The sequence below is a fragment of the Chrysoperla carnea genome, chromosome 3, assembly GCF_905475395.1.
Source record: "Chrysoperla carnea chromosome 3, inChrCarn1.1, whole genome shotgun sequence".
Classification (NCBI taxonomy): Eukaryota; Metazoa; Arthropoda; class Insecta; order Neuroptera; family Chrysopidae; genus Chrysoperla; species Chrysoperla carnea.
Genome location: NC_058339.1, coordinates 16,009,055 through 16,026,710, shown reverse-complemented (window position 1 = coordinate 16,026,710; position 17,656 = coordinate 16,009,055). Strand labels below are relative to the sequence as shown.

Here is a 17,656-nt window from a genome sequence, read left to right as displayed (position 1 = left end):
ACCCTGTATAAAGTGTACTTTTGAATACTTTACCAGAATGACGTAACAATCAGATTTAATAATATACATATAATTACATATAATATAAATAGTAAAATGAGTTGAAACAGAAATAAAAGATTGTTACAGTTTAGTTTGTCAGTATAGGCAGTCACTTTCATACAATTGTTCGAACAGTTATCAATGTATAAGCAACACACATTGTTACAATTTAGATCAAATAACAATCAATATTTTTTGAATTCAATACGAAATTATAAAATGTATATTGAAATTTAGCGATTAGTTTAAAACATTTGTACAAAAAACAAACATACAAATTCGAATTAACCAAAAATACCTCAAACAAAACCTTTTTTTTTTGTGCGAATATTTATTACAACGTGCGAGTGACAACAATGTATCAAGACGAAGAAAATGTATCAGTTTTCTTAAATTCATCAGCAAATATGGTCAATCCAGATGATCTAATGGATTGTGATATAAAGAAATCAAAGAAAATTATGCATCAACGTGCTGGTGATATTGAAGAGGATGCATGTGATATACGTGGAGGATGGTCGAATAAATTAGATTTTTTATTCTCTTGTATTAGTTTATCGGTGGGATTAGGAAATGTTTGGCGTTTTCCATATTTATGTTATAAAAATGGAGGTGGTAAGTAATATTTTGTTTTTCCAAATTTTTAACGTAACGCATGATAACATGATGACGGATGGACAGGTAGAAATGGACTAATTAGGTGATTTTATGAACATCAAAATGTACCAAAGTTTCTAAGCGCCCGTCATGATTTCTTCAGAAACTATCTTCCGGATTTCGTTGATTTTTTTTTTTAAATTTGCATACTTGGAATCAACCTCTTTCTTTCATTTATTAAAAGCATAGCTAAGACCTTTATATTTTTGTGCAACGTATTCGATTTTTTTGCTAAATATGTTTTTATAAAAACTTCTTTGATTGGAAAAATTTATTGCTAGATTTATATTTTCCAATAACAACATTTTTGTTCGTTTTATATCCTGTACATACGAAATATATATCATGGTATATAAGTTTTAGTTCCAAGTTTGTAACGCTTAGAAATATTTATGATACGAACGCCATCACGATAACTCAAAAACGAAAATAGATACCAAGCTAAAAATACTTATAGCGTGCTCATAATGTAGAAAGTGGGTAAATGACTAACATAGGTCAACTGGGTCTTGGGTCCGCAGGACCAATCTTGTAAACCGTTAGCACTAGGCAGAGCTCTATCTTAATGGTTATTGAAATTATTCTGGCACTACAAGAATTCATAAAATGCATATTTTTATTATTCTCCTTGATAGATAATCGGCATTATCATTATAAAGCACGGACTAATGCCATTTTTATCTTTTGTCCAAAAATATACCATAAAAATTTACTGTTGCCATCTGATCTTTTTTCGATTTTTGGCAATTTGCGTTCAGCGCTCGAGGTCACAAACTTGGATTATTCATTAGATCAACATCATAAACAAGTCTGCAAAGAATCACAACTACCGAATTTGCTGCAGACTGTAATGTATAAAGTTACTGTAATATTTGAAATGTTTATGAATTGCTTTGTAAATTGCACAAAATAAAAAAGTCTCAATTATAGTCTTTATCAGTAAATGAAGGTCATTTCTAAGTAAGCAATTTAAAAAGAGAGTGCAATTTGTATAATATTCTCAAATTACATAAATTAACTCAAATTCATATCTAATTATATTAAAACCACGTAATAGTGAAGAATTACATAAAAAATACCTAACTTCGGAATTTAATTCCAGTGGTGGGATTAGGATAATTATTTTCCTAATGTTTTCGATGAAATTGTGAACAAATGGAGGATAAGTGACGGCATATGAAATGAAGCTTAACACAGTAATCTTTGTAATTAAAATTGAAGTTGCTCAGCAAATCGGGTAGTTCAAAGCTAGTAGAATATGAACTCTTTGAGTGGAACACGTGAATAAGTCATACTGAAATGTTCGTCCTCCGTCGAACGGTCGAAGCAATTAAATTATATTACTTTTATCACAAATCTTGAGTTAAACTTAGTGCCTCGCTAGCTAACGCCAAGATAAGATAGACACTGATTAATGGCTAATGCAAACAAGAAAGAAATGTGAAGATATGAATGGGACAAACAGTTATAGTTTTTTTTTTTTTTTGTAAAATTTGCTTTTTTTGAAATCCAATCGCCGTATTATCATACAAAGTCTATATAGAAACTAAGACTATAATTATTTGATAATTAGTGTTTTTAAAATGTTACAAATAAATATAAAATAAACTGACTTTCACAGAATACAAAATGATTTATAAAAACTATTTATGGATTGATTTGTTTTATTGACTTTGTATCTACCAATTAAATGTCTTTAATATTTTCATGTGATTTGGCAAATGTATTAAAAATTTCGCAAGAAATATATAATTCTATATATTTTTATTTGAAGTTTAAAATATTTATTGTTTATTATTACAATGTTTAAAATTATACAGGCGGCATATTTATATTAATTATAATGTTGAATGGATTGAAATTAATTATTAAAAAATCAAGAATGAACATAGCACGTCACTTTATTTCTATATGCAAACTTTATAGTTAACAAGCCAGGCCAATTGCGTGGGATTTTAGCCCTGTAAGATATATTAGTATTAAAAACAAAATTGCTAAGAAAGACAGATCATTTGGATGGGATTTTTTACCTGCCAGAAAATCCCATCAAAATGACCTGTTTTTTTTAGGATATTTATTTTTAATACTAACTAATACCCTATAAAAATTTCAACTTACCTCAAACATATTTTTTGGATTTATTTGCAAAATAATTTGGAAGCATCTTTAAGGGCTAAAATCCCTCACAAATGGCCTGGCTTGTTTACTTTTTTCATTTTCAATATTGTTTACTTTAAAAAAATTTCAACTTGCCTCAAAGATATTTTTTACAACAAAAAATTGTATATGTTTGATAATGGAGTTCTAAAGATACCGCTATCTTCCAGCCAGGTCTGCATTTTTGTATTAGGATATTATGGGAGAGGTATTTGACAAATTTTCATAATAAATTCCGAAACACTAATCGAAAAACGTCTACCAGCTCTCGGACTATATGATTCTATTACAGTATTAGTAACAACTTTTTTGTTAACTTCGAGTATATATTTTCAAACAATAAATTAACTGCAATTGTTCCTAATTTACAATTTATTAAAAAATATTGAACTTTGAATTATTTCTTTATTTCTTATATAAATATTTTGATTGCACTATTATAATATTTATTTACACGCATGTTTTAACTGAGAGACAATAATTATTTGTATCCGACGAACGGAGGATATACCTATGCATGTGTTTCACATTTCTATGATTGGTTCTTTGGTTGTTTCAGATCAAAATTCACGAACTGATTTTAACAACTTTGCTATTGTTAAAATCGTGATGATAGTCCAGGGAGAGAGGTTGAATAGTTGCTGTTGTAAAATTATCAAACTCTATTAACCATCAACCCCTTGTTCGAGATAAAAATTATCTTTTCCCATCCTTACATGATATATACTTACATTCGAAAAAAGCCTTTTCTTGAGATGCCAATAATATATAGTTTTATGAACGGTTTGTACCGACTTTAGCTAAAAAATGCAAAAAAGGCAATGTTTTCATTTTCGCTGTTCAACTCTGAGACCCAAAGACCTCAACAAAGGAGATACCATTAGAAGCATGGCAATGGCCCGTATTCTATTTCTACCTTTCTAGCAGTGCTGGATTTACACTAGGGTCAGTCGGGGCTAGCGCCCAGGGCGGCAAATTTTCTAGGGCGACAAAATTTGGAAAGTGAGAAAACATTTTCTATAAAATATATAAATAACTAATTCTTTTAAATAAACATTTGATCTTTCAAGAAATATAATTGCATTATGTATCAAATTAAAATTTTGTATATTATAATATATTAAATTTAAGTGAAAACTATTAAAATAAAATTAATTTATTTCCATAAAGGTTTAAAAAAATAAAATTTGATATTTTTTTTTCTGGAATTGATAAATATAGTTTTTTTTATTAAAAAGAAGAAGAATTAAAAAATTTTTTTTTCTCATGTTTATTGAGAACTCTGGACATAAAGCTGAAGATTTGCTAGTTGCTATATTATCTGTTCTTGAGTTTTTTGATCTTGATCTCTCAGTTTGTCAAAGTCAGTTATATGATAACGCGAATAATGTATCAGGGATTTATTCGGGCTTACAGGCAATAATTCATGAAATTATATCTTGCAGAACATGCTCCTTGTGCTCCTCATTCTATGAATTTAGTTAGAGTTCACGCAGTAGAATACGCCCCAGAAGCTGCTTCATTCTTCCATACAGTACAAACTTTATACAACTTTTTTACTGCATCGACGCATCGCTGGGAAGTCTTACAGTTTCATACTGAAAAAAGAATTGCGTTAAACTCTTTATCTGCAACCAGATAGTCAGCTCGTTATGAAGCGGTTCTTTTTTCTCCAATTAATTAGTTATTCTAATTCTTAAAAAATAAGATATCAAAACTATTAAAATAAAATTTCAGTCATAGGGCGGCATTTTCTTCAGTGCCCCAGGGCGGCAGAAATTTAAATCCGGCCCTGCTTTCTAGTATAACTTATTGTTTTGTTCCCTGAACTTTTGACCAAATCAAAGTTCTTGAGGCCAATGGTAGAAGATCTACTAGAAACAAAATACAGTAGAATCTCGATAACTTAAACCTCGGTAACATAAAAACCTCTGTTACTTCAAAAAATACTATGTTCTCTTCCCATCAGAGCCCAAAACCTCTATAACTTAAAAGACGCAACCTCTATAACTTAAATAAATAATCTCTGTATAGGCCCTCAGTAACTACATAGAAACATGTACATACCTCTATATTAACTGGGGTACATAGAAACATGTACATACCTCTATATTAACCTTTACCTAACATAGACACTTGATAACTTAAAACCTCTATACTTGGACTTTAACTTATCGAGATTCTACTGTAAAAAGAAATTTCCCACTGAAAATAAAACTAGGTAAAAAACAAAAAATTTAGATTTTTTTAGAGAAGAAGATTGTCTACTTGGTGGAAAATTAGTATATTTTACCTCAAATTAAGAATCACTTTTCCCTGCAATATTTGGAGGGCGGAAGTGATATAAGCTATAATTAGTTTTTTTATATGTAATTATCTGATAATAATATCTATTTAAATTTTTCGATTGCAGGTGCATTTTTGATCATTTATGGAATAGCAATGATATTTTGCGGTATTCCAATCTTTTATCAAGAAGTTGCAATTGGACAATATGTTGGTGAAGGTGGTATGTCATTGACGGGTCAATTGTGCCCTTTGGCATTGGGTGTCGGCTATGCTACAATGACATTAGTATTTTTGTTAAATATTTATTATTGTGTTATTATTGCATGGACATTATTTTACTTGATCAGCACTTTTTCTCGAATACCTGAATTACCATGGGGTTCATGCAGTAAGTTATTTTTAAATATTATTCATTTTTGAATTTATAAATATATCATTCACTGTCTGGGATTTCGAAGTATGTTTCTATTTTAGTTTATTCGCGTTTACATATTTATTTGTACAGGTACCTTATTACATACAAACGATAATTTCTCGCGAACAAAGTGCTTAGTGGTACAGTCGTAATGAATAGTATAGGAGATTCTCCCGAACGATTTTCATGAAAATTAGTATGCAGGGGTTTTTTGGGGCGATAAATCTATCTAGCTTGGTTTCATTTTTAGAAAATGTCATTTTATCCGTGTTTTCAGGAAACATTGAAAAATGTGACTCTTATTGCCATCTATTAGCGAGTAGTAATATTACTTTACCGATTGCTTTACCGACACTGAACCATTAAAGATGGGTTTCCGTAGATGGCGTTTTACACAATAAGTACGCAGGGGCTTTTGGGGCAAAAATCTAGGCAAGTTTTAATTTTAAGAAAACGTCGTTTTCTCCTGGAAAGTTTAATCTCAAAACGGCTACAACGATTTTCATGACATTTAGTATGCAGGGGATAAAATAAGTAACGAGCAAAGCTCGGTTATCCATTCACTATAATATTAATTAAGAAAAGTTGAATTTCAGATAATGAGTGGAATACCGAACTCTGTTATGTGCCTGATTATAGTCGCAATGAAACTGATATACCAGAAATACTAAATTTTACATCAACGAGGAATCTGACTATTCAAGTGACTCTCACTACATCACCAGTTTCAGAATTTTGGGAGTGAGTATTTCATGGACAATGCCCTTAGGATGTTTGACGTCCGATCGCTATAACAGTCGTGGCGTGAAACATCCTAAGTTGCATTAAAATAAATTTACGAATTGTGTCTGAATGATAATTAGTCGTAAAGTTTTAGGAATTTCGGAAGGTTTAAATGATTTAGGCAGTATTAAATTGGATCTCTTATTATATTTGTTCCTTGGCTGGATCTTAGTTTATTTTATAATTCGACGAGGTCTCCATCAAAGTGGAAAGGTAAGCAATTATTTTGTACTAATTTTATATTTAATATTTTAATCTCAATAATTTTTTAGATTATATGGTTTACAGCATTATTTCCATATGTGATATTAATAACATTATTTATACGCTCTCTAATGTTGGATGGTGCATTTGAAGGACTTAAAGCATATTTTACACCACGATGGGAAACACTTTTACAAGCTGGACCTTGGTTAGATGGAGCAACCCAAATATTCTTTGCATATAGTAGTGGAACCGGTGCATTGCAAGCTTTAGGATCGTACAATAATTTCCACCACAATTCTTACAAGTAATTAATAAATTTTAAAAAATTACTCTGTAGAAAAAGTTCAAGGTTATCAGTTTCACTGTTCTTTAATAGACACGTGTTAGAATTTTTGAAGTTCTTACATATGCTGGCTCCATTACAAAAATTTAAATATAAACTATATGCCTGTATAGCCTTGGCTCCGCGTCACAGAAAATACCATTCCATAAATTGTAATGCCAGCAAACAAATCCCATCTATCTATCATGAATGTTAGTTACAAGGGTAGCTTGGAGGGGAGGGGTCACGATGTACATAATGAAATTTTTCGAAGTATTCTGTCAATTTGAAATCCCATATTTCTAGCACGTATATAACAGAAAAATCTAATTTTGGGGGGTGTTTATCCGATTTACTGGGTGGGCTGCAATAAAAAAGTCGAGGTTTCCCGTAGGTTTCATGTCTAGAAGAGCCTTAGAATTTGTATTGATGGGCCAGGAGCTTCACTTGTGGCTATATATTATATAAAAATTGTAATAATTATAAGAATATAATTGTAATTTTTCTTTTAGAGATGCCATAATTACCACAAGTGTAAACACCTTAACAAGTCTATTAGCTGGTGGATTAACATTTACAATTTTGGGTCATTTAGCATTTTTACAAAATACAAGTGTTGAAAATGTTGTAACCAGTGGTCCAGGCTTAGTGTTTTTAACTTATCCTGCTGTTATGGAAACATTACCAGAAAGTTTCTTGTGGGCAGCAATATTTTTTATTATGTTTGCAGTACGTTTACTTTTCGGGTATAACACATCAAAAATTATCCAAATATTTGCAATTTGGTAATTAATTTGAATGTTTATATTCAGTTAATTTAATTCAATTTTTATTTAAATTAAATCGGTTGTGAAACAGGATAGAAATACTAAATATTTTATTTCCTGTGTCCTGTTTATTGTGGGTGGAATTTCAAACGTTTATATTCATTGTTTATTCAGAATATTGCGATAATTTTTGAGCTAACCTATGTTAAAAATCTTACTATAAATTAAGGCAATTTTAAATTAATATTTTTTTTTGTAGATATTGGGTATAGACAGTTTATTTTGTTTGGTTGAATCGGTAATTACTGGTATGGTTGATATGTGGCCAAAAATTTTACGTCCAAAAAGAACTCTATTTACAATTGGAATTTGTACAGTCATGTTTTTATTGGGCATACCAATGACAACACATGTACGTATTCGGAGTATTTTATGAATTTATAGATAGATAAAATAGCCTGCAAATTATTTCTCAACGTTTCGTTTATATAAGCAACTTTTTTTTGAGTTACTCTAATGTCGAACTATCATAAAACAATATTATAATTGTTAATATCAAAGAGTTAGGTTTTATCCTACCACTATCTACCACCCTAATAGGAAATGCCAAGCTTGGCGATAGATTCGATGAAAGGCAACACAGCCTTGTTATGCCAGTTCTTGCCCAAGCCTTTGCCAAGGCTAATAAATGAAATCTTGGTTTACCAGTTATTGTCCAAGCCTCGACAATGTCTTACAAGTCAAGCTAAATTTGATTAAGTTTTTTGTTAACTCATATTTATTATTTTTATATCATACCACAAAATTTTGATACAGGTGTTCATATAACCGCCTAATTAGTCCATTTTCGGTTGTCCGTCGGTCCGTCTGTCTGTCGATACGATAACTCAAAAACGAAAAGAGAACCATATTAGATATTGTGATCAGACTACAGTAAAAATAATAAAATACTAAATTATTTATTTTTTCCAGGGTGGAATTTATATTTTTCAACTGATGGATTACTATTCAGCAAGTGGTATTTCTCTGTTATGGATATGTTTCTTTGAAAGTATATCAATTTCATGGATATTTGGCGTTGACAATTTTTCACAATGTATTAGTGAAATGACTGGCAAACGGCCTGGATTATTTTTACGTTTGTGCTGGAAATATTTTGCTCCATTTGTTATGGTTGTAAGTAAATACAGAGAAATATTCTTAATTTTTCTAACAAATATAACACAGTATTTAATTCTTGAGTCGAACTTTATAATGGATACCCTTATCTGTAACATTTCTAATCCAAGTTTTAAGTGATACTCAAATTCGATCTTTAGATGATATTCCAATACGATCTCTTAGCCGCAATAATTAGTATCCTGGCTTTTAATCATACAAAGCTCCCTGATTTAGTCCATAAAATCTGAACACGTGAACCACAATAAGAAAGCGTCGTTCAACTAGCGAGCTAAACGATGTTTAGCCATTCAATTGAACAGCTAGGTAAATGAAATGAATCGATAACGTTTTATTACTTGCCTAGTCTAGTTATTTAAATTTAGTACCCATCTGCCACCTGACCCTGAGACCTACACACTGTCAATTTCTACGATTATAAAACTTGTCTCTAAAACTATTTTACAGGTGATTTTTATTTGCGAAGTTGTTGAATTCAGTCCATTGAAATATGGTGATTATGAATACCCATGGTGGGGAACATTAACTGGTTTACTATTAAGTGCTGCATCAATGATTTGGATTCCTGGTTATGCTATTTATTATTTATTAACGAGACCAGGCACTTTAAAAGAGGTAAAATTCAATAGAATTAATTTGAATTTAACGATTAAAAGTATTTTAATATTGAATTTTATCTGTTACAGAATGCAATTGCAGGTTTAACACCAAATGTAGTTCGTAGATTTATTTCTCAAGAATGTGATTAATGCATGTAATAGTGTAATAATAATATATGCATAGTTTATTTACCTTTGCCATAAAAAGTATTACTACGATGTATAATTTTATTTCTAAATGTTTATGAATTTGTATTTAATTCATGAAAATATAATTTTTTTTAATTGAAATTTGTGTTTTGATTTTTGTATAAACAGTCGTTGTTCACCTACTACAGCGGTCGGGGAACCGGGGTAAACTACCCCAAATGGGGTAAAAATGGCGGTAAAAATGAAAATTTTGTGAGTAAAAAGTATATAAATTGAATAAATGATGTTTAAATTAAATTTTTTGTTATTGTTTTCTTTTCAAAATTATCATGGGAGGCTATAATATGAAAGATGCTAAAAAGAGGCGAATTGCTCTTCGCCATGAGGTAATATCAACTTACACAAAAATATTTTGGGGCATGATTAAAAAAGTTCCCAGACCGCTGACCTACTACAAGTACCTTTTATTTTCTGCGATAAAATGTAAATACAAAATAAATAGATATACAAAACTATATACAATAGAAAAATCGATGATTTTTTTCTTTACTTCTTTTTGGCTCACTCCTCTGGCTTTCTATCTCTTACCGTTTAGGATCTAAATTGGCTATTAAAGAAACCCGAAGAACTAGGTCCAATCTGATGATAGAACATGATGTCCTCCATCAAACTTTGCAACTTTTGTCAAGTTAATTTTTGATTGGTTAACTACAAAACGGTATACATTTAGGTGTATAGATTAAAATGGACCACTCTGTATATATCAGAGTTTACCATTTAACTTGAGACTGAGTTACTTAAAGAAAATGAAATTTAAAAAATATTTCATACAAAAGTTGTAGGGTTAAAACTTGTTACTGAGAAATCGTCACGAAATTGACTAGAATTTACAAGGCCATTTAAAAATTTAAGTGTTCTTCGTTACAAACATAACAACTTTTGTTCCAAAATTCGATTTCGAAAAACGATTACATTGTTAAACCAAAAATCTTTGTGTTATTATTAGAGTAGTAACAACCGAGCGAACTAATAATTTTGACGCAGTATGTTTCGAAAGTTCTTAATGAAAAATATCTTGAGAATTATATAAGATACAAAAAAAAAAAAAGATCCAATAAGTGGGCTAGGAACATAAGAACCAATAATAATGGTTAAGTTTCTTATAAAAATAATTGAATAACTGATGAACGAATAGGATTACAAACACTTATAATAAAAGAATTTAAATTCAAAACGAATGACGTTCATTATTAAATAATAATTCACTGAACGTGTAACTGCAATATGTATAACTTTATTGTTATTAAAATTGCCTATAAGACAATAAATAAGAAACCATATCATATTCTTTATTTTAAAACGTGTCACGTTTCTTGAGTGATGATAAAAATATTAAAATATTTATACTGATAATAAAAACGTGTTAAATATCAAAATCAAATTAGTACAAAATTTAAAAAAAATATACAATCAATAAATAATAAAAAAGTGTCTGCTTTTTTTTTGGATTTTATTTGTCTTTTCAATGCAATAATGGAAAATACGAAGTGAGTTTTCATACATTATCATCATGAACTTTGGTTTACAAATAATGAATAAATCAGAATTATTTTGTAATTTCCGGCTTGATTTAGTACCGAGGTTGATTAGTCTATAAAAATCCAATTAATGATTCAATTCGCCGATGCATATTTTAACATAGAGATATTATTTTTAAGCAAAGCTACAAATCACAACTTATTCCTCTTGATTTTAAGAGTATTATTCTACAATTATATGGATTATATGGATCTTTTTCGAAGACAGCAGTCACCGCAGAATTTTATTGTATTTGTAAAGACGTAGCAAACAAAAGTGGGGTTCGCGAAAATAAACATTCATGATGAAGTTGATTAGGATAGGGGCAGGGGCGAAAGTAGAGCTGCAAAGGCCCCGAGGCAAAATCAAATTTGGGAGCCGCGTAGAAAAATCACTAGCTATCATTCGATAAATAATTGTTTATCACATCGTACTAATTTGTAGAAACTGCAGTCATGACATGCTAGTAATGTTTTACAAGCGCTTACAAAATATTTCTTAACATAAAAACGTAAGAACTACTATTTTTTTATCTATGGTAAAAACTTATAACTGAAACCTCTTTTTCCTAGATTTTACGGTACAGCAAGTTCATTTATTAATTTATTGCGTACCCCCTATTGGAGTTTCGGCCCTGGAAGAGCAGCTAATTTTTTATAACATTGTTTTAATTACGCAAGAGATTTAAATTGACCGTGTTAAAAATAATCTCGAGTTTATTATTGTTTTTATTGATGATTGCTGATATACGTAATTCAGGACGATTATTATTATTCTGATTTGATAACAAGATTTTTTTATTATCAAATGGATCCATCCTGCAAATTATCATTATTTCTGCTCATCTACACGCCAAGGTTAAATAATAAATCACCATCAATATTTCTAAGCATTACAAACTTGGGACTTAAATTTGTATACCTTCATTAAATATATTTCATATATACAGGGTATAAAAAAGTTGCAAAACCAATGTGGTTTTTGGCTGTTTTTGATGTGTATCGTCAAATTGATTTCATGAGGTCACTGTTGTTTAAAATTTATACATTTCCTCGGTATATTTGGCGTGATAATATACTACCTTGAATTTTGTGTTATATTTATTACTGTCTATTCGTTTTGTGCGTAGTCATGGTAGGGACAATAAAATCGATGCCAGCGCTACCAGTGAAAAATTTTGGCGATAAAGGAGGCTGTTATGACTAATTTGCAATTCTTTACATATTAATGTTATAGAAAATGTCAAATTAAAATTATTGAAAAACACTAATTGATTAAACATGCATTAAAAATTGTGAAAATAAGAAATCAAATTGCACAAATATTATTTTTCAAATGTAAATTATTATCATAATTATTTATTTAAATTTGTGAGACAATAATATTAAATTTACAATGTAAGTCATAAATGCAATCCATACAATTATATATGCATCCATAAAATTCTATAATTAAAGTAGTGTATCGTTATCATGGAAACGCCTCCCATAAAACTCACGCACGGTGCGAATATATAGGAACCTAAAATTCAAACTTTTTGAAAATATATATTGCTAGCTAATATATGCTAGTTAGTATAAAATTTTATGAATGTGCCCTCGCATTGAATGCATTATGATAACAAGTGAAAACAAATAATTAACTGAGTTAATTGTTGAAATACCATGTATAGACAGTGTTGATTACTCTATCATATTACACATACATACATGTCACACATATATAACTGATATTCTCATATAATACATACTACCTATACAATTTGCGCTCTTACGGGTAAACAGTGATGTTTACGAAAAAATATTTCAAACAAAAGTTGTTTATTTTTTTTATAAATAACATTTTATACACTTAAACTTTTGTTCTATCTCTAACGGTTTACAAGATAGGTCCTACGTACCCAAGACCCAATTGACCTATGTTACTCATTTACGAACTTGACTTCACTTTTAACGTGAGAGAATGAGAGATATCAGCTTGATATCTCTTTTCGTTTTTGAGTTATTGTGATGACAGGCAGAGAACCGACAGATAGACACACAGACAATCGGACAGACAAAATTTTGTTCATAGTATCAATATGTCTAAGCGTTACAAACTTGGGACTAAACTTAGTATACCTTGGTATATTTCATATATGCATGGTATAATTATTATAGATAGGTAGATAAATTGTATTAAATAATTGAAACATTTATTACAATCAACTCTACTAGAGATATATTTATATTTACTATTTACTTGTGTCGGGCTCGCACTTGGAACTCGTGTGAAATATTTTCTTTAAATAACTATCGTATTTGTAATTTTCATTGTATAAAACTTAACTTATAAAGAAAAGAAAATGATAAACAGAAAAAATAATTTGTTTAGTAATATTTTGAAATTGTTCATAATTTGTGTTTTTGTATTTGTACTTATTGGTAAATATCTTTTTATCATTTCACAAAACGAAATTTGTTTATTTAATAAGCTTCCATGCACCAACTGCAACAATAAGTTAATAACTTAAAGCGGTTGATTATTGTGACAAGTAAAATTTGTGGAAAGCCATTAGTTAAATTTTGTTGATAAATGTACGTAGACTTGATTTATTTTATGTTGGACCTTATAAACAAAGAGAGTAAATAACATTATATATGTATGTATGTATGTATTATTTATTCTCTTTGTTTGTACGGTCCAAAATAAAATAAACCAACTCTACCATAGAATAAGTTAACGTGATTGAAAAAATATAATTATTATACCTAGAAAAATAGCGACGCTTTAAAAACTAAACAAAGACAGGCAACAAAATTGCCATGAATGCAATCCCCATTCTCATTGTAAATGGATGATTAAATTTGTAATCTATAATTGATTGCATCCTTTCATTGGAGTCCGTAATCAATAATCCATAAATGAAATTTGTAATCAGTAATAAATCACCGAAATATCTAAATATCTCTTGTTTTTAGAAATGGTGAAGTAATATTGAAATTTGTATTTCCTTAAGAAAATTTTGATTTTCCTAGTCTGTTTAAAAACTACCTATTCAAACTGTCGCAGTCACAAGGAATCAGAATGCATGCCTTATCCATAAATGTTTCAGTTCTGAAGAACTTCAATTATCTTCTAACATCAAAAATTGTGTTCAATTCAAATATTCAACACTTTCAGTTTTATTACGAGAGTTATAAAAGCCCATTGTCCCTTAAGTGATGAAAACCTTCTGAAAATAAGGAAAACATCCCTAAAAGTAGGTACCTTTCTTATATTTTCTATACATGCAAGAAGTAATTGTTCGAAGGAAAAGAATCGACATAAAAGAAGAAATAGAAACAATCTAATATTCTAATCGCAACATACCGAAAATGTATATTCAACGTCATCCAAGTTCTACATTAAAAGTAGCTAGTAAAAGAAAAGGGGAATCTTTCAAAGTGGGTGGGTGATAAGTGGGTAGGGCGGATGCATATGAACATAACAGATTATAGGAATGATCGATCATTGATATACGCCTATTAAGTTAAACTTTTGATAAGTTTTGTTCTGGTACCTACCATGATCATAAAAATGGGCTTAACAAAATACTTCAGCAAAGCACAAATTAGGTAGAAAGCGGTTAATTTCTGAAACCCATAAAAAAACATGAGGGTGTAAATCCCTTATGTCCCTTCCTTCTCAATAGGTACTATGCCTCACGAGATGTGAAGTTAATGCCAAAGAACAAACTTAAATCGATGCGATTTTTATTGTTTAAGGTGGATAAGAGGTCAACAAACAAATCAAGTGGCGATATTTGTTTAATTTTTTATTGTTTGACGAGGCATGTAACGACTAGTCTAAAATAAAGAACACGCCACTAGTAACTCTCAATTAAATTATTTATTATTTAAACTTCATCTGGTATTAACTAGCTATTTGACAAGGTTTAAAATATTTATTATTTATATATCAACCCACCATAAACGTAATTATAAGTCTGATAATTTATTCATTAATCTTCAAATTGATTCAAAAAAGCAATTCCCTCTGCTCTTATGATGATAGCCATCCAATTCTTTAAGTAATCAATAGATGGCGGGATGGCCTAATATATTTATTAATATAAAGTGAAGTATGAAACATGATGATAAACTTTTTTGTAACCAAATAAGACATACAATAATTTATTTCATCTAAATTTTAATAAAGTTTAAGAAATATTTATGTTTCATCAGCTGTGATTAATCAATTTTTGTGCATGTTCGTATAGATATATTTTTTTCGTTATAAGCCCTTTTACCGATTTTTAGTTAAGTAGTTCTGACACAAATTTATGTTTGAGATTTGAAAATCAATTATTAATTTCTTATAATTATTATTTAATTGCAAATTTCTTAGACTTTTATGAATTATAAACATATGCATTATAAAAAAAATTGGATAGGTTAAGTGAGTTAAAGGATTTTAATTGATATTAAGTTTGTTGCAGATTCTACAATGACGGAAAATGAAAAACAAAATACTTACATAGAACCAGAAGCAAACTTAACGAAGATTTTGTGGGCCCATGCTGTAAATGACAAGAAGAAATTATCAGATGCTTTATCTAGTAGTATGATCTCAAATCTCAAACCGAATGGAATATAATTACTATAGTTATGTTTTTTTTTTTTTTTTGCAGATGATGTTGATATGTTAGAGGCCGATGTTGTTTTGGGTGTGTTGATTGATAATCCAATATCAAAACCCTTTCCTATAATGGGTCATCCACCCAATTTTATATCGGATTTGTCATTAGAAAAATTTTTGCTGACAGTTTTTGAATTTAATCAAAATCAAAATGTTACCAAAGGCATTAAACTTGACTTCAAATCCATTGATGTATTTGAACAATCTTTAGAAATAATCAACAAGCTTTATGATAAAGTTAGCCTAGTTGTAAACCAAATGAAACATTCAGTTAGATGTTAATAAGCATATTTTGTTTCATAGATGGAGTATCCTGTATGGATCAATGCAGATATTCTAAGCGGTCCAATTGAAAGTAAAGTGAAGCCAGTTGATCCAGATCGATTCTTGTCTGGAGCAAAACAATTTACCCGAAGCATTTTATCGATTGGATGGACAACAAAATATGGTCCAGATAATAGTAATGGAACATATAGTGAATCAAATATTAAAGAAATGATTAATGTAATTAATGATAATAATGTTACTCAAAGTATTACATTTCCAGTACGAGCAGGCTTAGCAGCACAAAGTTTTAAAGAAATATTGAAATTGATTGAAAAAATTAATGGTTCCACATTAACCATTTGGTCAAGTGAAAATGATCCCGTTAATGTTGAAGATTTAAGAAAATTAATATTTGCGGTTGGTCTTGATCGAACGTATGTCGATGTTCCTGAGGATCTTAGGAAAGAATTGCATTTAGATCAGCCACCCACGAGTTTAAGTTGAAAATGTTTATTTTTGTAATAATAATTATATTTAATTTATAATAAATTTTTATTTTTTTTGGCTAAAAAATTTATCCTTAAAAAACTGTTTTGCCAACACCCATTAATTGCTCGCAACACCCGCTTGTAGGCCAACTAAATATAAAATCCAGAGTTTCCATTTCTAGTGACGTATCCAATCCTCCCCTTACTAATAACTATCTCCCCTTCCCCTTACTAATGCTATCATATCGTTCTTTTTCGAAATTCTTATTACATTTCCCTTCTGTGCCGGATTTATTTGGAACGTTGTACTTTTCGACTGTGGCTTGGAGAAGGGATCTTCATTTTCCCAAATTTTCTGTCTTTGAGTTATCCAAATAAACATTATTTATACGCCGACGCATCTAAGACCGCCACCGGTGTCTTGCAAATTTAAATATAATAACAAATTTTCTATTTTTTCTGCTGTACTATTAATGTACTTCAATACCATACAGCTGGTGCAATAATAGTATCATACTCGAAAAGCCTCATAAACACTCAGCACATGTAATGTCAGTAATTACTGTGAACGCTACTATAATTGATAAATTAAATTTTCACAAAGTAGTAAATAATTATTTATATTTTTTTGAGTTGGGTCTTTATAATTATTATTTATTATATCCAAAAAGTGTAGTTTTGCACACGTTTTAACATTTCAAAGGAATCTTTTAACAGAAATTTATTCAAAATCATGCTCAAATAAAATATCCATACAATTAATAATAAATAAAATTAGTTTTTATGTTTTAACCTAAATATATTTCGTTTTGATTATTGTAAGCTGACTGATGTTGAGCTTTGATTATTTTTGTACACTGTATATATGAAATATATGTCAAATTATACTAATTTTAGTCCATTTCTTTTTACCTGTCTGTTCATCCGTCCGCTATTCCGTTTTATATTTGCAGAAGTAGCTTCAACTAGTGGTCTCATTAAAGATTATCATACTATATTGAAGCCATTCAGTTTTTGGATTTCCATAAAATTAAATTTGAAAATTCTTTCACTCATTAGGGATATAGAGAAGCTGTTTTATGTGTTCCTGTGTTACT

At 29.6% G+C, this 17,656-nt stretch overlaps 2 protein-coding genes across 3 annotated transcripts; both read left to right on the top strand.

The window, feature by feature from the left end:
- Positions 1-287: 287 nt before the first annotated feature.
- LOC123294897 (sodium- and chloride-dependent GABA transporter 1-like) lies at positions 288-9,633 on the top strand. Its single transcript, XM_044876085.1, has 10 exons — positions 288-657; positions 5,270-5,533; positions 6,157-6,301; positions 6,424-6,556; positions 6,616-6,854; positions 7,385-7,601; positions 7,899-8,051; positions 8,612-8,815; positions 9,266-9,433; positions 9,505-9,633. The coding sequence occupies exons 1-10, from the start codon at positions 399-401 to the stop codon at positions 9,565-9,567; spliced, it is 1,845 nt and encodes a 614-aa protein (XP_044732020.1). The 5' UTR covers positions 288-398; the 3' UTR covers positions 9,568-9,633.
- A 3,767-nt stretch (positions 9,634-13,400) lies between these two features.
- LOC123295656 (protein FAM151B) lies at positions 13,401-16,590 on the top strand. Of its 2 annotated transcripts, none has more exons than XM_044877075.1 (4): positions 13,401-13,568; positions 15,605-15,727; positions 15,797-16,041; positions 16,108-16,590. In XM_044877075.1, exons 1-4 carry the CDS (start codon positions 13,490-13,492, stop codon positions 16,573-16,575), a joined length of 915 nt encoding a protein of 304 aa, XP_044733010.1. In that variant the 5' UTR covers positions 13,401-13,489; the 3' UTR covers positions 16,576-16,590. The 2 variants fall into 2 exon arrangements, with proteins under 2 accessions (XP_044733010.1, XP_044733011.1); XM_044877076.1 differs by lacking the exon at positions 13,401-13,568 and adding an exon at positions 15,322-15,375.
- Positions 16,591-17,656: the final 1,066 nt, after the last annotated feature.